Raw genomic sequence first — 25,271 nt, 5'->3', positions numbered from 1 at the left:
GACACCTTCTTGTGATTTTTTACTTTGGTCTGACTAGGTGCAGGGAGCGTATGCATGAGACGGATGGAAGAGTGTCCTGTGTCTGACACGGCTGGCCTTGCTGTACAGTGAAGGCCAGGTCTGTGTGTGTATGTGCTCATCTGGGAATAAGTCTCGTGTCCACATTTCAGCCAAAGCCATAGCGGAAAAAGCAATAGTTGCTTGCATTACAGTTGCTCATCACCAACTTTGCTCAGCTCTTGGACATGGCAGAAAGAGTATGACGGAAAACGCCTGCCCGTCAATGTCTCTAGTTCTCTTTCTGGAGCAACTTGGTGGTTTTTCCATGTTCAGCCAGGTCTGTTGAATCTAGCTAGACCTTTTTTTCTGAGAGGTTTTTCTTACCCATATGTACCTAATACTATACGATGATCCATTTTCTCAGGCTATGAGCAAATGTAGAATCCTAGTTCTTTTTTAAAAAAATCTGTATAGAAAACAAGGGCAGTATGAATGGATTGTTGTACCTTGTTTTTTTACCTTGGTCTAAGCTATCTTGACGGATCTGAACTCGTCTTCTCTCCCAGTATCCTCTCCTCCCTCTGCTTTTCCCTGCCTCGAAAGCAAACCTGCAACTTCCTGCCTGCTTCTCTGGAATGAGGATAAAGGAGTGTTTTCTCCAGAGCCTGCTCGTCATCAAGGTGCTGAAATCATTTTTCAAACACATGGAGATCTGAACCTGATAACATTGTGGAAAATAAAGAATGAGACGGTCACTGGCCAGTAGCAGACAGACAGAACTTGGCACTGGCTAATGAGTCGATGCACCTTGCTTCAGCCGGTGTCTGGGTCTCCTAAGTAGTTTGGGAAAAGATTTTTTTCAGGTACCCTCTGTCTTTGGGACGCGAGCAGAATGGCAGCCACTGAGGGGAATTTGTGGTTTTTACAACTCTTCACCAAGGTTCATTTCAATTTATTTTCAAAACCTCACTTATAACCTCCCCTAGTTCTAAGCCTTTGGGAGCCCTGGAGGAGGACCCCTGGTTTTCCCCCTCCCTGCATGTGACGTCAGTATTTACTAATCAGCACTCGATGACCATACAAGTAACCCCTGTGGTAACAGATTGCAGTTACTGCAGGGGGGTATTTGACATGATTTATATGTATACTATGTAGCAAATGGATATCCATCATGCTCTCTGATTTTTACTATTGTATCTGCCGTCTTTAACCTCCCAGTTTCTTTTGTATGTTACCCTTCCCACTGCTGGTAAATGAGAATGTAGCTCTACTGCCCCCTCCTGGAGTATCTCTGCTCATGCACTCTAGTTGTTCTCCAGCACATTAGCCAAAGTTGGGTTTGCGGTTCTTCCCCTGCACTGGGTAAGTCTTGTGCTCCTCCCTGCAGTTCTTCATCCCATGTAAGTGTCTGAAAAACCAACCTCACAGCAATTAATGTGAACCATCTTCAGAGGGTGGGAGAGAAGATAATGACAGAACTTTTCAGATGTTTTTCAAACCAAATGTTGGCACCTCATAAAAATATGGAAATGCAAACAACGGTAGTTGTGCTCAGTTTGTAGTGATGGAAAATGTATTTTACTTTGATCAAATAAATAATGCTGGAATATTCAATGTTTTAAATTGCTACCCATTTGATGGCCTTAACTGCAGTGGTATGAGAAAGGCTATGTTCTCTTTAGACTGCTTCCCATAAATTTCAAACACAACCAAATAACTGATCATGGGCTGAGATTTGGCTGATGAAGTTAGAATTAGATTGCAACTATTCTAAATTTTAAAATACATGTTTTTTAAAAAAATTAATATTGGCTTAATTATGGCATCAGAAGATGAGAACAGCTGTAGTCTAAGTAATTTTGAAGTTGGGGCTATGCAAGATTAAGTCTGCCTTGCCCTCTGCATCTGTTATAACTAAAAGTTCAAAACACAGGCTAGCACTCTGACAGGGCAGGTGAAGCTGCCACTTGCAACATTTGTTTTTCATATCACAGGATGGGTTTGTGTCCTGGCTGCTTCAGTTCCAATTCAGCTTTCTGCTAAGAAAGCTTGAGCTGGCAGTGGAAGATGGCCTGGGGCTGCTGTCATCCCAGTGGGGGACAAGAATGGAGCTCCTCACTCCTGCCTTCATCCTGGCTGAGATCTGACTGTGCAGCCATTTGGATACTGAGCCAGTGAATGGGAGACCTCTCTCTAACTCTGCCTCTCAAATATATTTTGTAATGAGTGAATTAACTGAAATAAAACTACAACATTTTTGAATCTAGAAAAGCAGAAAGTAAAATGGAGCAAGCTCTTCTCCACTGGTTTACGCCCCAGATATCAGCCAGAGCAGAGGCTGGGGTCAGGACTCACCCCAGGCCTCCCAAGTGGATGGAGGTACCCACGTACTTGAGCTACTGTCTGCCGCCTTCCAGGCTCTGCTGCATCAGGAAGCTGGGTTCAATAGCACATCAGAGATAACCTGACATAAGCAGCATCTTAACCACTATACCACACACCCACCGAATATTTAAGTTCTCATGTGTTGTGCCTCTTACATCAGAGAATACTAGACTTCCACCCATTGATGAATGCCAACAAGATCTGGTGGATGAATTTTGAGCCAACTTAAAAAGCAGACATCTAGCTTTTTTTTTTTAATAAAATCTTGCTCATTTAATAGAGATGATTATATAAGGTTTTTATATATATATATATATATACTTTCTTCGTATAACAACTAGAAACAGGTAAGAAATCAAAATGCGTGCTTTCTGTTAGGTTACCACTCTTATAGACTGATGACCTCCAGCTTGGAAGTCTGGGTCTGACTCACTTGAGTCCCCAGCAAAGCACTCCATACAAAGACCCTGAAGCAGCAGGTTGGATACAAACGGGCTTCCTAGCAGTTGACTGTACTTAACTTTCTCATTCAGGAAAACTCAACCGTGGTAGCCACCGTTGTCTGTCCTTGGGGATTCTGAGCAGTACAGATGTAGTACCCTGCATCAATGGTCTCAAAGTTTTCCACTGTGATGACACTCTGTGAGCTCCTGGTGGTGTGGCCCAGGCCTCTGTGAATCAGCCTCCAGGTGTCTTGAATTGTCACTGGCCTCTCATCCTGTTGAATGACACCAGCACAGAATGAGACACCAATGAATAAGTGGTTATGAGCAGCATGAACATGTCCCATGCCCCCAGCACCACTGGGCACCTTTCAAAGCATATGCTCCCAAGAGATGTCTCAGCACGTGCAGCTGATGGGCTGTGGGAGCTTTTCTATCTGAGAATGTATTTTCTCAAGTGGAGTCAAGAATTTCAAATAAGCTGCATGGTACACATCCTGTCCGCCCCCCCCTTTAAACATTTCTACTAAATATACCATATATTCTTTTAGAGCCCCCAAGAAAGCAGAGTTGGTTTAAACACAAACTTTCACTACCCCATTTGGACATTGTCCACTTTTGTCCCTTAGCTAAATGATCCTAACAGGATTTAAAATCAGAAGCCCGAAGCGCTCACTTACTGTGCAAGCCAGTAAGAGCCACAAGTTGTTCAGCTCTGCAGGAGAAGTTTCAGCTGGCAGCTGTGCCATAGGACAGTGGCAGGGAAAACAGCACCCAGGATGAAGAAGGTAACACCCTGGTGGGCGCTGACCTGGGGACACAGGAGCTCCAGCTGCTGGGGACTTTGGCTTCATAAGTGGGTAGTGGTTTGAATGCTGGCTGTTCTGCTTCTAATCCAGCTCACGGCTACAGTGCTCGGGAAGGCATCAGAAGATAGAGTACTTGGGGCCCAGCTACCTGTGTGAAACTCAGCTGCAGCTCCAGGCTCCCAGCTTCCACCAGCTTAGTCCCAGGGATTCAGGGAGTGAACCAGATGAAAGATCTCACTTTCTATTCTCCCTCAGTTTGCCTTTCAAATAAAGTTTAACAAATAAGCAGTATTTATCATCTAGGGATTTTTAAAGTGAGACGGTCACTTTCAAGATGTTCCCACCCACATTGGTATAATGTCCTCTGAATTGATGTAACAACGCTAATATTGTAAATACTACTAAATAACTTTTCTATTCATAAAACTTGCAATAGAAAGCAATTCTCTGCTGAAAAGCATTAGTTTTCTAAGTGTGCATTTTGGAAAACAAGTTCAAAGCGCCAGGAGGCTACCCCATGCTCATCTCCAAGGGGAGTTATTTTCCACCAGTCACAGTCCCTAGGAAACAACTGTATGGGCTACTCCAGTGCATGTCTCAGGAGGACAGGTAACTTCTGGCCACAAAGGGATTATTCCACACTGATGACCAAGCTGCTTAATTTAGTGAGCAGGGCATGTACAAAGGCTAAATATGCCATAGCTGCTTTTATGGGAAGTCTATTTAAAAACAGACCTACCCTCGTAGCACCTCCGAGGTAGGGCCCATGCTCATATTCCCACTGGGGGACATCTGCTCACCGCTGCTCCCCACAGGCCTCAGGTTGCCTAGAGAACACTGAAGGATTGCAGAGTGGATGGGCCACGGTAGACTCAACTGAGGATTGGGGTGGGAGGAAAGGGAGGATGGTCATTCAGGATGTCAGGAACAGCTACGCTTGAAGAGGACTGCGCTGAGGACAAGCTTTCCTTTCCCTGCTGCTTCTCGAAAACATGTCTGGTCACATACTGAAAACTCTGAGTGGAAAACAAGCAGGTGCTGGCCCCTCAGATAGTCCCACACACTCCTTAAAGTCAGGGCCTGTGCCACCCTGGGAGGAGTCCAAGCTGAGTGACAAGGGCTGGCTGGAACCAGGGTGTGGCGCTTACCTTCTGCCCTGGGAAGATCCACCTGAATTCCACCTCCACGTCGGGCTCCCCCAACACAGTGCAGAGCACACTGATGTTGTCCCCACCTTTCACTTTGTTGGACGACGCCAGGATGGTGGTCGATGGAGGACCACTGGGAACTGGAAGGAAGCAGGAGCATGGGCATGACACAGAAGACCACCCTACTGACGGGTTCTGCTCTCTGGTCCACTTGTTGCCTCACTAGCTTTGATTTCCTTTGATGCTATTTATATGTGTCCATGTTGGTGACCCTGGCTGAGGGAGTCCTGCAGACCTCCCAGGTCCTCACGCTTGCAAGTAAGGGAGGAGTCTAGCAGGCCTGTGGGGGTCACGTGAGGGGGAAGAAGGTACTAGGGGGAAAAACAAGTCCAGTGCAGTGAGGGAGCTAAGAAGACACCAAAGGAGTAGCAATGGCCTGAGATCCGAGGCTGCCCATCCTCAGACAAGCCAGTCTGCAGATGTGAATGGAAAGGTGAAGGCAGAAGGGCACAGAGTGAGGAGGAAGACAGTGGCCCAAGTGTCAGGACCTTTAGTGTGTGTCATGATGGGAAGGGAGAGGAGTATGTGTGGGTGGGGCCACCATAGCACAGCCTCTGAGGACCAGGAGCTCAGGGCAAAGGGCACGAACCCAAGAACTGCACCCATCTCTAGGACTGGAGCAGATGGACAAAAGATTTTTGGTTGAAAAAGTGGCTGTGAGTCTGTTCTGCGAGGAGGTTGGATACAGAGGGCTGGCTGGTCAGGGCAGAAGAGGGAATGTGGAAGGATCCAATGGGTGTTGGGTCAGAGCTACAGGTGAAGATATAGCACATTCTAGAAGAGGCAGTACAGCAGAGCCTTTCTGAATGGTGTTCTGTGCCTCATTATTTGGTCTACAGGTAGGCACAGCCAGTAGCTGACACCAGTGTGTGAGTAATGATGGAGAGGCAGCCCCAGGATTAACAGACTCACCCTCCGCATAGAGCAGTTGGTATTTCACGGAGATCTGAGACTTGCCTCCGGCTTCAGCCTTGCAATAGACCACCCCCTGGTGGTCAGAATGGGGTTGCAGATACACAAAGCCCCTCTTCAGGTCATAAATAATGTCCGACCCGTTGGCTGGGATCTCCTTGGCGGGGAACTCACTGTGGAGCGTGACCTTGGCAGACAGCACAGTTACTCGACAAGGAACCACAGCCTGCCTGTCTGGGTTCAAGTAGACAATCTCGAAGTAGCTGGAAGAAGGCACAAAGAGTTCTCCTTTCTCTGTGAAGGGAAAGACAGGGTTAGGACTCATGCCCAGGGCACAGGATGGGCATCCACAATGAGGAAGCAGGCTAGGAGACAGACTTCCTTAAGGGGAAAGTGCTTTTAAACCCTTGAAGCAGCTGGAGAAAGCAGCCCTAGAGGCTGCTGAAAGTGACTCTCATCCTAGAAGGATCTTAGCTCCTCTGGGACGCCCAGCTCAGTGACATCTGTACTCTGTCCTCAGCCACGGCCAGGGGACTCCTGTCTGCCAAGGTGGTGGGATGCAATGGAACAGGGCAGGAGAAACCTGCTGATCTCAGCTCTGGGCTAAGCAGGACCACCACCCATGTGACCCCCCTCTGCCACCCTCTCACCCTGCCCTACTGCCTCTGCTGTTCATCCCACCTTACTTCTGTAAGCTCCAGAAGAAAGCATCTTTTTGTCTCAGGAACTGGAGAAAGGAGGAGTGGCTTATTTTGACTATTTAGGACAGTCCAGACACTCTAGGTTAAGCTTCTTGAATGTTCTGTTCATGGCTTAGGCATCACACACACATTAAAACGTTTTTCTTTTTCTAGATCATTCTGTGAGAGCTATATAATTGGTGAGAGAAATGTCTGGAACAAATCATGCCCCAATACATGTTATATTATTTCCTATGTTTTGTCTGAAATATTCTTGAAACCAATAGTTACCCTTGGCTTTCTGTACTGGCTGCGTTTGTACCCCATGTGTGTGAAGTCTTGGGTTGAGGACAGAATTCCTGGACACTCTGTCAGATGTCTTCATGGGCCCCAAGTCCTTCAGCCCTGAGCAGCTGGCTCACTAACCTGGAGGCCTTTCCTCTTGGTTCTTTGATCAGAAAATGGAATGCCATCACCCCTCAAGTGGCCAACTTTGTCAGCCTTTGCATCAGAGAAGGTGACTTGTGCTACTATCCAATGTACTGATTCGCAGGCAGCTTTATTCATGCTGTGCCTGACACCCAGCTATTCATACCAAGTCCACATGACTATATGACACCATCCTTATGTGTTTCATCCCCTATTAAATACCTCTTTGGCAAAAGAGCTAAGAATTTTCTGATGGCTCCAATTGAAGAATAGGTAGAGTCATTTGAACCAGCAAGGTAAGCCTGGAAACTAAGGAACTCATCAGACTTCAGACCACAAACCATGGCACTTTACTTCCTGTATGGCAACACATGCCCTGAAGAGACAACACTAGTAGCTTTAACAATTAGCTTCCATCTAGAGGGGAAAAAAAAGGTCAAAATTCACTTTAAAAATTACACATTATTTGTCTTCTGCAAATATATTTACATGTACTCCTGCAGATGAAAAATTAAATACATGGATTTCGGATTTCCAAAAAACTACAGTTAGTAGGCTGTCATCTTAAATCCAAACTATACCAAACCCCATATGTAGTAAATATGTATTGATGTCATTTTCCCTCATGTGACAATCAGAGCCCCAGCCTTTTCCAAGGAGAAAGCCCTATGGCTGGCTATGTTCTCATCTTTGATCTGTCTGGGTGGTGTTTTGTTTGTTCACTTGAGGATAATTTATTGAGCTATATGCTTAGCATTTGAGTCATTTTCTTTATGTATGCTATTCTACAATAAAAAATGAGAGGGAGAGAACCCCTCCCTCATCCCCTTGGATAAAGATAAAAGGCATACATGTGGCAGTTACTCAATCCAAAATGTCACAAATCAATGCCAGCTTCCCAAAGAAGCCTCTACAGTGCTTTCAACCAAAAACTCTAGGAAACATACAGACATAATGAAAGCAGACATTTCTCTGCATGGACAGCTGGGAAGCGTATGTTCAGAGAGTCCAAAGCCAGCACCAGGAATCTCAGCTCCTCTAACAGCTTGTCCTGGCTTGAAAAGCACATTGCTAAAGCCTATGCTGAACGCCCAAATGTGTTCTTAGCTTGGTGCTGAGAGATGAGAAAGTGATACAACACATTATGTAACCTCCCTTTTAAAACACAGCTTCCCTGAGCCACAAAATAGACTAGCCTTCCTTTAGTTCACATGAGGCTTTCAGGAAAGAGGATCTGCCCTCAGTACTCCAAGGGGCCTCAGGCTCTAATAAGAAATTCTGATCAAGGGAAGCCATCAGCTCAAACTTCAATAAAGGACCAATACTGTGTCACAGTGGGTTAATCCAACACTTGCAAGACCAGCATCCCATGTTGGAGTACTGGCTTGTGTCCCAGCAGCTCCACTTCTGATCTGGGTCCCTAACAATACACCTGTAAAGGTGGCCCAAGTGTTTGGGCCTTGTCGCCCGCACCAGGAGACCCAAACGGAGTTCTGGCTTCTTGGCTTTGGTCTGGCTCTTGTGGACATTTTGGAAATTAATTTGTAGATGGAACACGGATTGATCAATCGATCGCTCTCTCACTCTCTCAAATAAATAAAACAAGTTTTGAAAAGAGGCGTTTACTTATTTTCTAATAATATTATGGAATCTTAGCTGCTTCTAGAATTGTGGCACGGCCCTGCTACCTCATCTTTCTGTCAAACGAACTATTTGGGAAAGAAGAAAATACAAAGGTGGTTCAAAAAGTTCATGGGAATACACATAAAAAAATGACATGGAATTCAAACTTTTTGTGCTAGAATAGATTTACTTTTAGAAAAAAAGAATATATTTACTTTTTAAATGCCATTTTCCATGATCTTTTTCTTAAAAACTTACTTATTTGAAAGGCAGAGAAAGAGGAATGGAGGAAGTAGGAAAGTGGGAGAGAGGACGCGCTCTCCCATCCACTGGTTCACTCCCCAAATGGCCACAAGGGCCAGAGCTAGGTCAGTCCAAAGTGGGGAGCTAGGGGCTTCTAGGTCTCCCATGTTGAGTGCAGGGGCTCAAGGATTTGTGCTATCCTCTACAGCTTTCCAAGGACATTAGCAGGGATTGGAAATGGAGCAGCCAGGACTAGAACTCGTGCTCATATGAAATACCAGGTTCTGCAAGTGGAGGAAGAGCCTGCCCTGTGCTGGCCCCATCCATGAACTTCCTGAAGTACCTTCCCACATGAGACCCTGCTAAAACCTTAATTAATGCTCAGAGCATAAGAACATTTGGGTCAAGGCTGGCATTATGGGTTGCTGATCAAGCTGCCACTTGCAATGCCAGCATTCCATATGGCCAATGGTTCAAGTCCCTGCTGCTGCAGTAACCCATCTCCTTGATAATGTGCCTGGGACGCCAACAGAGGATTGCCCAAGTGCCTGAGCTCCTGCATCCAAATGAGAGAGAAAGCTGCTGGCCTCTGCCTATGGCCTGGCCCAACACTGGCCACTGCAAGTAAACCCATGGATAGAAGAGCTCTATGTGTCTCATCCTAACTTGACCTTTCAAATAAATGTTTTTTTAAAATCATCATTTTTTAGGATTGCAGTCCTAAATCACACCAGGTCTGAAAGGCAGATGGCCTTGGGAGGTAGATAATTCCCATAGAAGTCCTGGCCCCAGGACCCAACACGATAGCCTAGTGGCTAAAGTCCTCACCTTGCATGCGCCAAGATCCCATATGGGTGCCGGTTTGTGTCCCAGCTGCTCCACTTCCCATCCAGCTCCCTGCTTGTGGCCTGGGAAAGCAGTAGAGGGACAGCCCAAAGCCTTGGGACCCTGCACCCATATGGGTGACTCAGAAGAAGGTCCTGGCTCCTGGCTTCAGATTGGCTCAGCTCCAGCTATTGTGGCCATTTGGGGAGTGAATCAGAGGCTGAAAGATCTGTCTCTCCTCTCTGTAAATCTGACTTTCCAATCAAAATATATTTTTAAAGACTATACATTCATTAAAAATAAAATTTGAAAGTCCTGGCACTGACATTCTGGCCTCACCTGAAATGGCCTGACCAACAGAGGCCCAAGGAACGGGAGCAGGCCAGATTCCTCGGCACTCTTCCTGACTTCTGAAGCTTTCGGAGAACTTCATCTCAACCTCCCAGAGCCCTGCGGGGTGGCTCGGCCAGGGACTCCTCTGCAACACCTGGTTGTCAAAGTACAAACACGTAGCTCCCACTACAGGGAGCAAGAGATCCCCATTCTGACCTGCACACCCAGGGCCACGACTGACACCAGAGCCACACAGGCCGAAGCCTCTGCCCATCCTGCCCCCAAACCTCAGTTCACAATGCTCATAGGAAGACATGAAGGAAGTTGTTGGGAGAGCATTCTTTAACTGTGGAGGTTCCAGAAAGGAGATCACAAGTTCTGCAGTGTGGTGATGAAAAATCAGCAGCAGGAGTTGGTGTTGGGTGGTGCAGTGGGTTAAGCACTGCCTGTGACACTGGCATCCCATACTGAAGCAGAAGTTCAAATCCCAGCGGCTCCACTTCCTATCCAACCTCCTGTCAAGGCACACCTTGGAAGGCGGCAATGATGACCCTAGTACTTGGCCCTTGCCACCCGCTTTGGGGATCCGGATGGAGTTCTTGACTCCTGGGTTTAGCCTGGCAAATCCCTGGCCATTATGACCATTTGGGGGAATAAAACAGCAAATGAAAGTGCTCTCTCTTTCTCTCTCTCTCTCATAGATAGATAGATAGATAGATATATCATTCTGTTACTTAGCCTTTCAAATAAATATTTAAATTTAAAAAGTCACCAGCAGCATTTTCCAGTGGAGCCTGCTGCAGTGGTGGAAATGTTCTCCACCAGCCAGGCACTGGGACCTGCCTATGACCTGCAAACCGGGCAAGTAGGACACAGGAAATAAGCCTTAATTTTAATTAACTCTCAATTATACCAAAGTGGCCACGTGCGTCTAGCATATCGGACAGTGCGTGCACACAATCTGGAATGAGATAACCCTGTGTTTGAATCCTGGCGCCACCACTTCCCTTCTGTGTGACCTTAAGGACTACTTACTCTTTCTCCCAAGCCTCAATTTTTCTATCAAGAAAACAAAATGGGTTGTTATAAGGTTTCCATGAATTTTCTTGTGTGAATAATTAATGTTGGCAGTATCATTGTTTTCTATTTGCTCACAGGTCCAGCACTTTGAAGACGTCCCCTAACGCACTCAGCGTTTCACCTGGGAAGAGGATGTAGGTGGAGCCCTTCTTGGCCTCGTCCCTCCTGCAGATGTAGCCGTCGCAGAGCTGCCCCCAGCAGCTGAACTCCCCAGTGTCGGCCGCGGTGGAGTTGACCAGGGTCAGCTGGCCATAGCGCTCGAGCTGCTTAACGCTGTGGACGAGAGAGCAATGACGGGAACTCAGAGCACATCTGAGCTAGCCAGGGCCCTCTATTGTCACTCTGCTCCATTGTTCTCAGACGTCAATACCCAGCCATGCAGGACAGACTGGCATGCCCTCTCTCCGGTGGCACCAAGTTACACAGGACGGTGTTTGGGGAACACAGGAGTATAAGGGAAGGCAAAGAGAGAAGCCTTTCCAGCACAATTGTGTTTTCCAAGGAGAGGAAGCTCTTTGACCTCAGAGCCGGGGTTTCTGTGGGTAAAATCATGGGGACATGAACAATGCACCCCTCTGGCTCGGCTGGGAAGCTTGGGGCTGGTTTTGCCTTTAGCATCTAGCAGCCTAAGGAGTTCATCTAAGAACCAGCCACATGAATGAAGCACAGAGCAGTGTCCATCCAGCTGTCAAAACGCCCCTTAGCGTAAGGACGGCTCTGTGAATTTAAGCCTGCGATCTGCTGGATCATGCTACTTTGTCACATTAATAGAAGCTCCCTTCAGGGCTAAATGCACAGGCACTGAGCCCCAGGGAGACAGTCTTCTCTATTTTCTCTCTCACATTTCTATCTTGCTGTCTGGCAAATTGACTTGCAAACTTCTTCAGTTTTGCAATGAGGAGACAAAGATCTGGGTTATCATTAAACAGGAGAGTGGGCCCGTTGCAGTGGTAATTAGCTATATTGTGGCAGGAACCAGGATGTGTCATTCCTACAGTGGAAATAGGACAAAAGCAATGTTTATAATACTTTTAACACAAGGCTTCATTTCACATATCCAAATATTTCCTTCTTAGAGACCCACATACTTTCCTGATGTAGTCAAGAGTCTCCTGTTAGCTCGCAGCAATAATAAGGTCACCACTCTAAATTTAGCACACGACAAAATGTCTGGCTAGCTGGTCCTCAACACAGCCCTGTCCTGGTTCACTACTGAAGAGCTTATTTTGCCCACAGTCCTCCCAAGAGGTGCCTCTGCACTCCCACTCCATCTCCTGCTTCCTTTAAACTCAACGGAAATCCCTCCTCCTTCAGGAAGCTTCTAATTAGACCCAACTCCCAGCAGTCTCCTCCCTTTCAACTGATGTCATCGGCTCCCAGCTTCTCTATCCCTCCGATACCTCGGGCTTCCTGTCATTACACTAGAGGCTGCGACTCTACCATGTTAGTTTAGTATTCCCTGAACACACGTCTGTGCAGAGCACACAGTAGAGTCCTCAAACATGAGTTCATTGAAATTGAATTGAACTATGAAGTTAGAAACGCAAGCCAGCTGGAGAAGCAGGAATCCAGCACTCTCTCTCTCTCTCTCTTTTTAATTTATTTTTATTGGAAAGGCAGATATACAGGAAGGAGAGTTCACTCCATAAGCGGCTGCAATGACCAGAGCTACACCAATCCAAAGCCAGGAGCCAGGAGCTCTTCCAGGTCTCCCACGTGGGAGCAGGGTCCCAAGGTTTTGGGCTGTCCTCAATTGCTTTCCCAGGCCACAGGCAGGGAGCTGGATGGGATGCGGGGCCACCGGGATTAGAACCGGAGCCCATATGGGATCCCAGCGTGTGCAAGGTGAGGACTTTAGCCACTACGCTATCGCACTGGGCCCATCCAGCTCTCCTTTTTGTGGATGAGAAAACTGAGTCCCAGCAGGAGTGACTCCCTTGAGTCCCAGAGCTAGCGAACAACTAGGCAAGTCTTAAGTCAATTACAAGTGTCCTGAATAGCCACTCATCAGCTAAGAACATGCACATGCCTAGCATGATGCCTAGCTTATTGCATTATCCTCACTATAACTTAATTACACATAATTATAGGTTAGTAGTGAGCACTAATCATTTGCATGCAGTGCCAAGGATGATGGTTAACAACAGATAAAAAGCAGTGGCCCTTAAGGAAATGACAGTGTAGTTAGCAGAAACTACTGTGGTTTGGATGTGGTTAAGTGTGTCCAGCTCCCTTCTCTCTCCCCCAAGGTTCCACGTGTTGGGACCTTGATCTCCAACTATGATGTAAGAGGGGAAACATTTAAGAGGCAGGGGTCAGTAGGAGGCCGAAAGAGTTGAAGGTAGGTCTTACAGAACTCTAGTTAGTTCTCACAGGAGGGCTGTTATTTAAGATCAAGACCGCCCTGCAGAAGCTGGTCCCAGGGCAATTAATTGGTGGAGTTCCCTACTACAAAGCATAGATAAGCTCCCCGCTGCACCCAGAGATGCAGATCACCTCCCTGGCAAAATCTCTTGGACCACAGAAAACTCACCCTAACCGAGAAAATATTACAGTCACCCCTATGCCTCTTGCATCATAGTTTGTATTGAAATAGACAACCTCTGGCTTCCCCTTGCAAATGTAAGGCAACAGTCATTCTAAGGAGGGACAGCTACTGCAAGTGGGACTCCAGAGACTGCGATCTGTGCGGCAGCGGTCATCACCTCCTGCCTGGCCCACTTGCCCCTGCAGTACGCTCCATAACCCTGGCCCTGCTTTCCGTGTGCTCTGGGAAAGCTTTCCCGGCCAGCAGCACCTGCTGCAGTCAGTCGCTTCCCACGACACGGCCCTTCTCTCTCCGACTTCCTGTCTTGCCAAGGAATCTGTCACCATGCCGTTCACCAGAGCCTACCCCATGGTGGAAATATGCCCTTGAACCTTCAAAACTGAGCTTTACAGACCTCCTTAGAAGTACCCTGCTTCAGGCATATGCTATTGCAATGGAAAACAGGGGAACACAAAAGTTAAAACTAATATTCACAAACAGGTTGCAGAATCACTGGATGGCTTCTTACAGCAATAATGACAGGGATTCTGAGAAGGCTGCTTCACTGTGGCCTGCAAAGGTTGCAGACTGCTTTGAGGAAGAGGTGAACTGGGACTTTAGAGGGCACGGCAGGGGCACCCAGCATTACTGGCTTGCTGAGAAAACTTCAGTGAGGATAACTAGGGACCTTGTCTGCTGGGGCCTCAGGACAGTGGCTGGGAGGTGCTAAGGACTTGCTCCGTTCATCACAGGAGACAGAACAGGCAGCTGGGAGTCATGGCATGTTGTTGAGAAAATGAAGAGGGCTTCACAGTTTACTCAACAAGCATGAGGAACCACCCTCAGTTTTGGAGACAGGAAGTGAGGTGACCAGCCTGGCAGGGGTGTGAACAGAAGGAACTGGAGTGGAAGAAGAGGAAAAGGCCCGGGAGGCTGCTTTGGGTGCTGGGGTGCAGGCTGGGTGTGGACGATGCAACAGAGCACACGCAAGCGCTGACTTTTGGAGGATTTTACAGGGACCTAGCGTATGGGGGCAGAAGAGAGATATACCAGGAACGACCACACTGTGTGTACTTTGGTTTGTACATGTTGTTTGTACAATAATGGTCTCTCTGGCAGCAATGGAATGGCTAGGAGCAAGCAGAAAGTAGACTTGGGTAGGCAAAACGATGAATTCAACCTGAGGAACTTCAACTTGGGAGTAAATATAGATCATTTAGTATGTGTATCCTGTGGGAAGCTGGAAACACGGGTCTGATTCAAAGGAGATAAAACAGACTCCTGGTCCAGCTTCCGGCCGAAGCATACCCTCGGAGGCAGCGGGTCCTGGTGCAGGCGAATGTGCCTGCTGCTTGTAGGGGAGACTGAGCTGTTCGTGGGAAGGTCCACACTAGGCCAAGTGCAAAAGAGGAGCAGAACCTGGGAGGTTCATGTGGGACCAGTATGCAGCCTTAGCAGCATACTGGGCATGTGCACATCCCAAGTCTTGCCCATGTCTGATAACTTCTAGGTAGAGTTCCAGGCTCTTTTCTGGAGATGTCCCAAGGGACTCATCCTAGTCCAGAACCAGGGTAATAAAGCTCTGGGAGAAATCTCACGAGTGTCACACCTGGAAAGCATGGAAGAGCGGGGCGGGGGGTGGGGGGGTGGGAGAAGTCAATGGGCCCATTCACGCATGAACTTCAGTCTAAAGACAGACAACATGAGGTGCTTGGCTGAGTTACTCTCCTGGCCTGCCAGGTAATTCTCTTCATTCAGCATCACTGGCTGGCTTACTACCAATCAGTCTCATGTATGAAATTATTTTGTGATATTTCTCTCTGTCTGAAAGGCAGATTTTTACAGAGACAGAAGGAGAGTCTTCCATCCACTGGTTCATCCCCCAAATGGCCGCAACAGCCAGAGCTGAGCCGATCTGAAGTTGGGAGCCAGGAGCTTCTTCCATATCTTCCACGTGGGTACAGGGTCCAAGGGCTTGGGTCAGCCTATGCTGCTGTTTCAGCTGGTAAGCAGAGAGCTAGGTTGGAAGTGGAGCAGCCAGGACAGCTGCCCATATGGGATGCAATCAGTGCCCATATGGGATGCTGGTGCTTGCAGGTTATGCGTTAGCGGGCTACGAGAACACACAAGCCCCTGACATTTCCTTCCAGGGAGATCAGCATATCTATTCTAGTTGTCTCTGGTAACAGACGGAGTACCTGGCTCCCAGTTTTGCCCCATGCCAGCTCTGGTTGTTGTAAGCATTTGAGGAGTGAACCATCAGATGGGAGCTCTTGGTTATTTTCTCTCTTCTACTCAAATAAGTAAATGATATTTAAGAAAGAAAAAGATAAGGTTAGGCGCAAAATTTAGACTTAAAACTTGAAGGTCAGCACAAAAAGATGAAATGAACAGAAGGAAGGATGAGGGAAGAACATCAGAAAGCCACAGAGGTTCCAGAAATGGGTGTGTGCCTTTAAGACTGAATCATGACCGCCCCCCCCCATGCCAACCACACACACAATGTTACTTGGAAGTATGGAAGTCTCAGTAACCACCAAAAGATAAATACTGATCTTAAGGAGGGAGCTGGGTTTCAGTGAAAACAGAGGCAGCGGTCTTCCTGGGAGCCCCTGGTACCTAGCCACACTCCTGCAGAGTTCAGAACCAGCAGGAAATGTATAGATTTGCTGAGCATTTCTTCTAAGCCCAGTGTTTGCTCACACAGCAGTGACAGAAGGAGGCCATTCCTACCAGACAGCAAATGCGCATTTCAAAGCACTGGGGTCCAACTCAAAGGCCACTGTGAAGTTAGCTTGCAATATCTTTAGTAGGTTTGGGGGTGGAAGGAAGGAAAACATGTCTGCATTTTCCCACCCCCTCTTTTATGCAGACAACAGAAACAGGAAACAAATTATTCAGCAGGATTACAATTTAAATGCCTGGATCTAAAATGTCCATTCCTACTAATGGTCTTGCATAGCCCAGGCAGTAGGGGGCTGGAATGCCACGGAAGGTGCTGGGGGGCCGAGTCTGTATCATGACAAGGACACAAGGATTCACTGAGGCTTGTACAGATGCTTCACAGAAAGCCCCTCCAGGATTCAAAGAGCATCTGTTTGAAATGTAAGGTTCTGTGCGACTCTTCCAATGAGCTCCATGGCCTATACAAAGAGTCCTGCGCCATCCAGTCAAGGCCAGAGGCTTCTGTGCGACTCTTCCAATGAGCTCCATGGCCTATACAAAGAGTCCTGCGCCATCAGTCAAGGCCAGAGGCTTCATGCACTCAGCCCAACCTGTTCTCTCTTCTGGAGCTGGCCCAAACGCTGGGACAGAACTAAGGAGAAAGCTGATGCCTCAGTAGGGGCAGTTATCCAGTAGAGTGCAGGAGCCCATATCTCCATTCCTCCCATGCTAGATCCTGTAGGCCAAGGGCAGGGATAAGCTCTGGGTTCTAAGATAATTATCCATCAATCCCACAAATACTGAATGAGTTCGAATTAAATGGGAGGCACTGATGTAGAAAGAAGAAAAAATATGTTCGGAGTCTCCCGCTCCCAAGCTCCCCTGTCTACAGTGCCATGAGGATTCCAAGGAGGATCACCAGGATACGCCTCAACATCTGGGGAGGGTCCTGGGAGAAGGGAATGCAATCCAGGAGATAGCGATCCCCAGAGAGGCAGATCTGTGTCTAGCAGGGATGGCTGGCTGGCTGGCACTCACACTGATTAACAGTGGTCATGAGAGGCAGCAGCCTTGTGAAGCATCAGATTGTATACAGCAGAGATGCGTGGAACAGAGGTTCCTGTTTTGGCACAGGCCGGGGATCAGGCAGAGGCGGTAGTGGTAAGCAAGGTAGCAGGGTTTAATGGAACAGGGCGTCCATCGCAATGAAAGGGTTCCTCGTTAGAATCTGAGAGTATCCAGCCATAGAGGCTGAGGAAGGCAAAGTTACATGGTAGAAAGGAGAGACTACACCCACCAGGCAGGGAACGCATCCCAGCCAAGAACAGAGATCTCCGAGGGATGAAATATACCTGCCAGACCAGGCGGGCCTCACAGGAAAGGGCTGACAGCAAGGCTTGCATGCTTGCTGGGACTGTGAAGGGAACAGGGCTCTGTTCTTCCTGCCATTTCTCCTTCCCTACCTCCTTCTCCTGGACAAAAGGTTTTCTTGTGTGCAACATGGAATACTCCTCCCAACATTTTATTACCCAATATTATCAGACTGGGCAGCCCATCTGGCGCCAGGCAGAGGCAATTCCCAAAGGTGCCTCCCTGGAAAGGCTGGGAAGGTTTTACAGCCCAGTGTTATCAGGCCAGACAGGCCATCTGGCACTGGGAAGAGAGGATTGTCGCTAGGAGCTTGCCTTGGAGGAAAGACTGAAAACCACCTGTAAAGTTACTGGGGTATGAGCAAGACTGTGTGACGCAAAGTCCTGGGCTGCTTCCCTTTCTTTTCCACAGGTTCTCTCTCTCTCTCTCTCTCTCTCCCTCTCTCTCTCTCTCTCTCTCTCTCTCTCTCTCTCTCTCACTCACACACACACACACACACACACACACGCAATCACACAGGTTAATTTCTAACTTCCTACCTAATAAGACAATGGACTTTGGAGTTATAGATTCAAATCCCAGTTGCCCCATAACCTTCCAACTCTGCGAGCTCCTACCATGCGCAGTGAGGCTCTGTGTGGCTCTCTGAAGGCAGCTGTCACTCTGGCAGAACCAGGCACCAGCTCTCCAAGTTAAGTCCAGAATGTGAGAACAGTGCCCACCACAGCCCGGGTGCTCCCTGCATTTTAGACACTGCTGTGCTCATGGTTCCTTTAGTTGCCACAACATCATGAGGATAGAGGATGAGGACACAGACGCTTAGAGAAATAACTTGTTCCAGGTCTTCCAGCTAGTAAGTGGCAGAATGTCTACCTTAGCATCATGAAGATTGGGTTACGGAGATTTTTAAGTAAAAGAGCATGAACTTCTATCTGATTAAAATGAACCAAAGCAATTTTGACTGAAAGATAATGCCTCTAACACAATAATAAAATTTGCTAGTTGGGGATTCCAAGATGGCTGAATAGGGAGTAGACTTGTGGGTTTTGACCTAGGGAAGCTGGTGGAGCAGAAGCGGAAAAAGCAGATTCTTAAGGGAAAGTCCAAGAGAATCCTGAACGAGAAGCACTCTGTGGAAAGCAGAGACACATCGTGAGGACATGTGAACATGACAGTCACACAGTGGCCAGCAGAAACACCACCAGTGGCCCCACTGTCCTGCGCTGGAAGAATCTGCAGTTGCTGAGCCATGTCACAGCCAGCGTTGCCAGCGATATTTTGTGGCACTGAATCTAGCTGACCACACTAACTTCGGGCTTGGACCACTGCCAGAGCCGGGGGCAGGGTGTCCCCAGACCTCCACTGGAGAGGCTCACATATCTTTTTCCCAAGCCACGGCCTGGGCACCCAGATCATGAAGGAGTCAGTGCCATTTTAAAGGCAGGGAGGGTACAGTAGCTTTTTGTGCATCTACCATGGAAACCCAGCACTGTAGGCAACATTGCCCATGAAGAATCTCACTGGTCATGGTAATTTCAGCTTCAGACTGAATGCAGGACAGGGGACAGAAGTCCACAGATCATCATGAGGGAAGTGTCCCCTTCATTTCCACAATGAGCCACAGGGAGGACCAGACTGAGGTATGACACCACCTGGAGGTCAGTGAAGATGGGCAGCTGCTCTAGCATTTACTGGAATCTGCGCATGCACAGAACTTTGGAAATTTAAGGGCAGGGCAAACGGGCTCACCACAGACTTTGAGTCTGTGCTGGTAGCTTGCCACAGAATGGAGCATTGCCCACTGGGAGGCAGGCATGTGTACCCACTTCACATTGCTATAAGCAGAGGGGAGCGCCTTCTCATGAAGAGTACTCATAGCCGGCACACTCCTGGGCAGGGCAGGCCCACAGTGCTCAGCTATCATCAGTTCCTGGTGACTGTGGGCACCTTGAGCGCCAAGACCACAGGAATTCTGTGACCCAGGTGGAGCCGAGTCTGAACATTCAATCAGACTGACACCAAAAACCAAAAGATCCAAAATTCCCTGAGGTGTCTTTTTTTTTTTTTTTTTTAATGCTCCAACTTGGGGAACGGTTCTTTTTTAAGATTTATTTATCTTATATACATTCAACGCAATCCCAATCAAATTGCCCAAAACATTCTTCATGGAACTGGAAACAATGATCCAAAGGTTCATCTGGAAACACAAAAAACCACGGATAGATAGAACCATCCTGAAGAACAGGAAGTTAGCAGGGGGAATCACAGTTCCGGACCTCTGGACATACTATAGGGCAATGGTTATCAAAACAGCGTGGTACTGGCACAAAGATAGAGAGGAAGATCAATGGAGCAGAATAGAAACACCAGAAGGAAACCCACACAGATACAGCCAAATAATCTTTGACAAAAAGACAAACGACAATCCAGGCAAATGGGAAGGTCTGTTCAATAAATGCAGTTGGGACAACTGGTTAATAGCCTGCAGAAACAAAAAAATAGATCCACATCTCTCACCATACACTAAGATCAGATCTAAATGGATAACAGATCTAAACCTACATCCAGAAACCTTCAAACTTTTGGAAGAAAATGTTGGAAACACACTGCAACACTTAGGGGTAGGCCCTCACTTTCTAAAAAAGACTCCAAATGCAGTAGAAATCGAGACCAAAATAAACAATTGGGACCTCATCAAACTAAGAAGCTTCTGTACAGCTAGAGAAACAATCAACAAAGTAAAAAGGCAACCCACAGAATGGGAGAAGATCTTCGCACACGACATAGGTGATAGAGGGCTGATCTCCAGAATATACAAAGAACTACAAAACAACCAAAATGTCAAAACAAACAAGCCACTCAAGAAATGGGCACGGGAAATGGGCAAACACTTCACAAAGGAACAAACCCAAATGGCAAATAAACATATGAAAAAATGCTCAAGTTCCCTGGCAATAAGGGAAATCCAAATTAAAACATCAATGAGGTACCACCTAACGCCAGTAAGACTGGCCCACCTGAATAAAAGCACCAACAACACTTGTTGGCGAGGTTGCGGGGAAAAGGGATCCCTACTCCACTGCTGGTGGGGCTGCAGGCTGGTACAGCCTCTATGGAAATCAGTATGGAGAATATTCAAACAACTCAAAATCAACATACCGTATGATCCAGCAATAGCACTCCTAGGAATATATCCAGAACAATTGTTTTATGAGAAACCAACATGCACTCCTATGCTCATAGCAGCACAATCAGTAATTGCAAAAACATGGAAGCAACCAGAATGCCCATCAACAGAGGATTGGATAAGAAAGTTATGGTTCATCTACTCCATGGAATACTACTCAGCTGTTAAAAAAAACAAAACGCAGTTCTTTGTGGCCAAATGGGCCAAACTGGAAACCATAATGCTAAGGGAAATGAGCCAATCCCAAAAGGTTAAATACCACATGTTTGCCTTAATTTAAGATGATATGATGTTATGTATAACATGTTATGTTTTGAATGTTATATGTTGTATATAAACTAAAATGGAAATGTCAATGAGGTGGTCACAGAAGGTGGCTGGGAACTCGCATTTACTTTTAACATATTGGTTACTCATTACTATGTCAATTAATTCCATAATGATGTGAATTTTTGCTGATGGTATGTTGGAGCTTTCAATTGACTGGGATGATACTCTGCTGGCTCTGTCTTCAGGCCAGAGAGGATATACCTAAGAAGCTGTTGAACTTGACTGGACAATAAGATGCTGGACTCTATGTTTGGTATACGCTTGCAATGGGGGAATCTCAACTGAACTTGAGCTGTGGTTATGCAACAAGGTGGAGGAATCCACCATGGTGGGAGGGTTTGGGGGGGGGGAGAACCCAAGTATCTATGTAACTGTGTCACATAATACAATGTAATTAATGAAGTTAAATAATAAATAATTAAAACAAAAAAAAAGATTTATTTATCTTTTATTGGAAAGGCAGATATACAGAGAGGAGGAGAGACAGAGAGGAAGACCTTCTATCCGATGATTCACTCCCCAAGTGAGCGCAACGGCCAGTGCTGTGCCGATCCAAAGCCAGGAACCAGGAACCTCCTCCAGGTCTCCCAGGTGGGTGCAGGAACCCAAGGCTTTGGGCCATCCTCAACTGCTTTCCCAGGCCACAAGCAGGGAGCTGGATGGGAAGTAGAGCTGCCGGGATTAGAACCGGCGCCCATATGGGATCCTGGCGCTTTCAAGGCGAGGACTTTAGCCGCCGGGCCCCCCTGAGGTGTCTTATAGCAGGATTCTGTGCCTACACGGACACCACCGAGATTCCCGGTAGTTCATGAGCTGCTGGAGGCTAACCCCAGGCATGGATTACCACAAGAGGTTTGGTGGTGGTTATGCTGACAGTCATGATCACTCCCTCCCCTTGGTCAGCAAATGAGGATATTACCACATCCATCTCAGGTGTCATCCTGGACTCTCACCCCACACTTACACACTGACCAGAGTCCCTGGCCTCGACTTGAATACACCTCTGGACTTCCACTGAAGGAGCCATCACAATACCAAGCCACAGAGCCATAATTTATACATATCATCAATGAAGATACCTAAAAGTAATCCAAAAACACAGGAAACAACAAAGGCATTAAGTCTTTGCAAAAGGAGGACACAACTCTTCACCAGTGTGTGAAGATGAAGAAATTGATAGGGCCCGGCGTGATAGCCTACTGGCTAAAGTCCTCGCCTTGAACATGCCAGGATCCCATATGGGTGCTGGTTTTAATCCTGTCAGCCCGCTTCCCATCCAACTCCCTGCTTGTGGTCTGGGAAAGCAGTCAAGGACGGCCCAAAGCTTTGGGACTAGGCATCCGCATGGGAGACCTAGAAGAAACTCCTGGCTCCTGGCTTCAGATTGGCTTAGCTCCGGCCATTGCAGTCACTTGGGGAGCGAATCATTGGACGGAAGATCTTCCTCTTTGTCTCCTTTCTCTGTATATCTGACTTTGCAATAAAAATAAATTTTTTAAAAAGAAATTGATAAAAAAATACCTGAAAATAGAACAAATGATCACAGAATTATCTAAAAGCACACAAAAAATATTGATATAAAAAGATCTGTTCATCATGCATGACAGAGTTAGCAGAGACTGAGATTCTGTAGAGAAATCAAAGAGAAATACTAGAAATAAAGAATTCAATATGCCAAACAAAAACTACAGCTGTAAGCCTCAACAACAAGCTTGAGGACATACAAGAACAGCAGAGGTAGGACAGAAAAACCTGGGGTTCGCTCAGTCCAACAAAAAACAGTCTCACCACTGCTATTCAATACATTTCTGGAAGTTCTAGACAGATCTACTAGGCAAGAAAATCAATCAGGGGGCTTTTCAAACCCAGGGAAGGTATACACAGCTGAGCACACTGGCTCCCTGGGGGGAGAGGAGCTCAGCAGGACTTGAGGACCACCCCATCCTGGAGGCTAGGTTTTTTGACCCGCATGGGTGCCTATAGCTGGGCCTCGTGGTTCCCTCTGGAAGAGCCCGGCCAAAGGTGCTGGACAAAGCCCCTCAGGCCACTGGGCAGTGTACCCTCTTGGTTCGAAGGACGTGATTTACGGGGGGATGATGGGATCGCACAGGTGGCAGTGGGAGATGACCTGTGGTTTTTATACCCAAGTTAGGAATTACAGCTGAGGGACTTCCAAAGATAAGTCCACAACATGTGTTTGTATGTGTGGAACTGACACCAAAGTGGTTTGGAGGGGAGAACAAGAGTGAGAATAGCGGGTCTGATAGCAGAAACTGGGGGGGGGGGGGCAATGTAGGCTCACCTCTGTGGAACTGCAATCTGTTGGCTTGCCCAAGAACTCTGGATGGGGTCAGGCCTTGCTGGGGAGCTGTGGGGGTGACCCTGTTGGGTTGGGGTTCCCACTGATGAGAACAAGTGTAGGACTGAGGGCAGCAGTCATGGCTGTACGTGGCTACAGACTGCACTGGCATGGGTGTGCACTGGTACAGTGGCACATCAGATTGGGCTAGACTCCAGCCCCCACTGGTGTGCGTGAGAGCCAGGTTGGGTGTAGAACAGGCCAGACTAGGTCTTGACTCCCATTGAACTACGTGAAAGTTGTGTCTGGGCGCAGACCAGGTATTGCAGGACTGCAACAACCAACAAGAATCAGGATGGGTGTGAGCCAGTTGAGCAAGTCCACTGTTCTTATTGACAGGAGGTGGACAAAGTCATCCTGGGCCAAGGACCCACTGGAGTGCATGAGAACTGCCACTGGGAGGAGACTTGAAGGAGGAGCTTGCGAAACTCCTTCGTTAGGATGCTGCCTCTGTAGCTAAGCACAACAAGCAAGGCAAGGAGCAGCCCAGACCATGCCAGGTTATAGTACCTACCGGCGCACATGTGCGTCAGGTCTGGGGACAGACCAGTCTGGGCCAACACATAACATCCACTGGCAGATCTGAGAACCAGCATAGGGGGCAAGAGGAGCCAGATCAGGCCACAACACCAGCCAGTTCACATTAGGATCGGGACAGGAATCAGGCTGGGCTGGGATAGGCTGTAGGACCCACCAACAGGAGCTGGACCAGGGGGTAGACTAGAATAGGCCAGGCTGCGCAGTTAGACTGAGGATGCTGAGGTGAGATGAGTCATGTCAACCTGGGTCTGGCAGGGGCCAGGTTCGTGAATCCCAGGGACTGGGTATTTGATAGGGCTCTGGTAGCTTGGCTCAAGTCATGGGGTTCACCCGTATGGTGGGGAATGGGTTCCTTAGCCATGGGGATGGGGGAATTGGTAGAGTTTGGGTCACTTGGCGCAGATCCTAGGGCCTGCCTTCTAGGTGGGTGTTGGTTTCATGAACCCTGGGGGTGGGGAATCTGGCAATGGCATGGGGCTCCTAGCCCTGGTCCCTGGGCCTGCCTACTTAGGTGGGTGCCAGGTGGGGGATACAGTGATGCTTAGGGTGCCTGGCCTGGGCCCTTGAACTAGCCTGCAGGAACATGTTCTATTTAATGAAAAAGGTGGAGCAGTGGACACAAGCCTTGCTGTAAAAGGAGAATATGGCAGCACATCTGGCGCTGTAGCAGAAGAAAGAACAGAACAAACTGGACAACAACCCCAAACAGTGACAGCAAAAAACTCGGTGAATGCAGCCAATGAACATTGAGAGGGTGACATCATCCTTGGAACAGTGAAATTGGCAGCATTTCAGAACTATCCAAACCACTTGGACAGAACCCTTGGAATATGCACACAATGAGACTCTGGATTGCTATGAGGTGGCAGTTCCTCATCCCTGGGTATTGGGATGTGTGGAAAGTCGTGAGTGGTTCCCTCTTTGTTTCTCCCGTAGCCCCAGGAACAAGAATTAGCCAGATTTGGAAGCAATGAATTAACCCAACTTTCCCTAAACCTCAATCCTTCCCATCCTGATCAATCATGTAATCATTATTGAAAAAGTAAAATTTATTAAAAAGAAAAAAAATCAAGGCCCAGCATAATAGCCTAGTGGCTAAATCCTTGCCTTGCATGTACCAGGATCCCATATGGGCACCAGTTTGTGTCCCAGCTGTTCCACTTTCCATCCAGCTCCCTGCTTGTGGTCTGGGAAAGCAGTTGAGGACAGCCCAAAGCTTTGGGAGACACAGAAGAGGCTCCTCACTCCTGGCTTAGCATCGGCTCAGCTCCAGCCATTGTGACCACTTGGGAGTGAATCAGTGGACAGAAGATCTTTCTCTTT

At 47.6% G+C, this 25,271-nt stretch overlaps 1 protein-coding gene across 1 annotated transcript in view; it reads right to left on the bottom strand.

The window, feature by feature from the left end:
• Positions 1-2,699: 2,699 nt before the first annotated feature.
• The window catches only part of PDGFRL (platelet derived growth factor receptor like), a 59,888-nt gene continuing 37,316 nt past the window's right edge, over positions 2,700-25,271 (bottom strand). The window contains exons 3-6 of the mRNA XM_004597825.2: positions 11,092-11,243; positions 5,758-6,051; positions 4,786-4,925; positions 2,700-3,103 (exon numbers count right to left, since the gene is read on the bottom strand). Coding sequence (XP_004597882.2) covers positions 2,915-3,103; positions 4,786-4,925; positions 5,758-6,051; positions 11,092-11,243 — 775 coding nt within the window. The 3' untranslated portion in view covers positions 2,700-2,914. The remainder of the gene's footprint in view (positions 3,104-4,785; positions 4,926-5,757; positions 6,052-11,091; positions 11,244-25,271) is intronic.

The sequence above is a fragment of the Ochotona princeps genome, chromosome 11, assembly GCF_030435755.1.
Source record: "Ochotona princeps isolate mOchPri1 chromosome 11, mOchPri1.hap1, whole genome shotgun sequence".
In the NCBI taxonomy this organism is placed as follows: domain Eukaryota; kingdom Metazoa; phylum Chordata; class Mammalia; order Lagomorpha; family Ochotonidae; genus Ochotona; species Ochotona princeps.
Note: the sequence above shows the minus strand (reverse complement) of the source record. Positions and strands in the feature narration are given on the sequence as shown.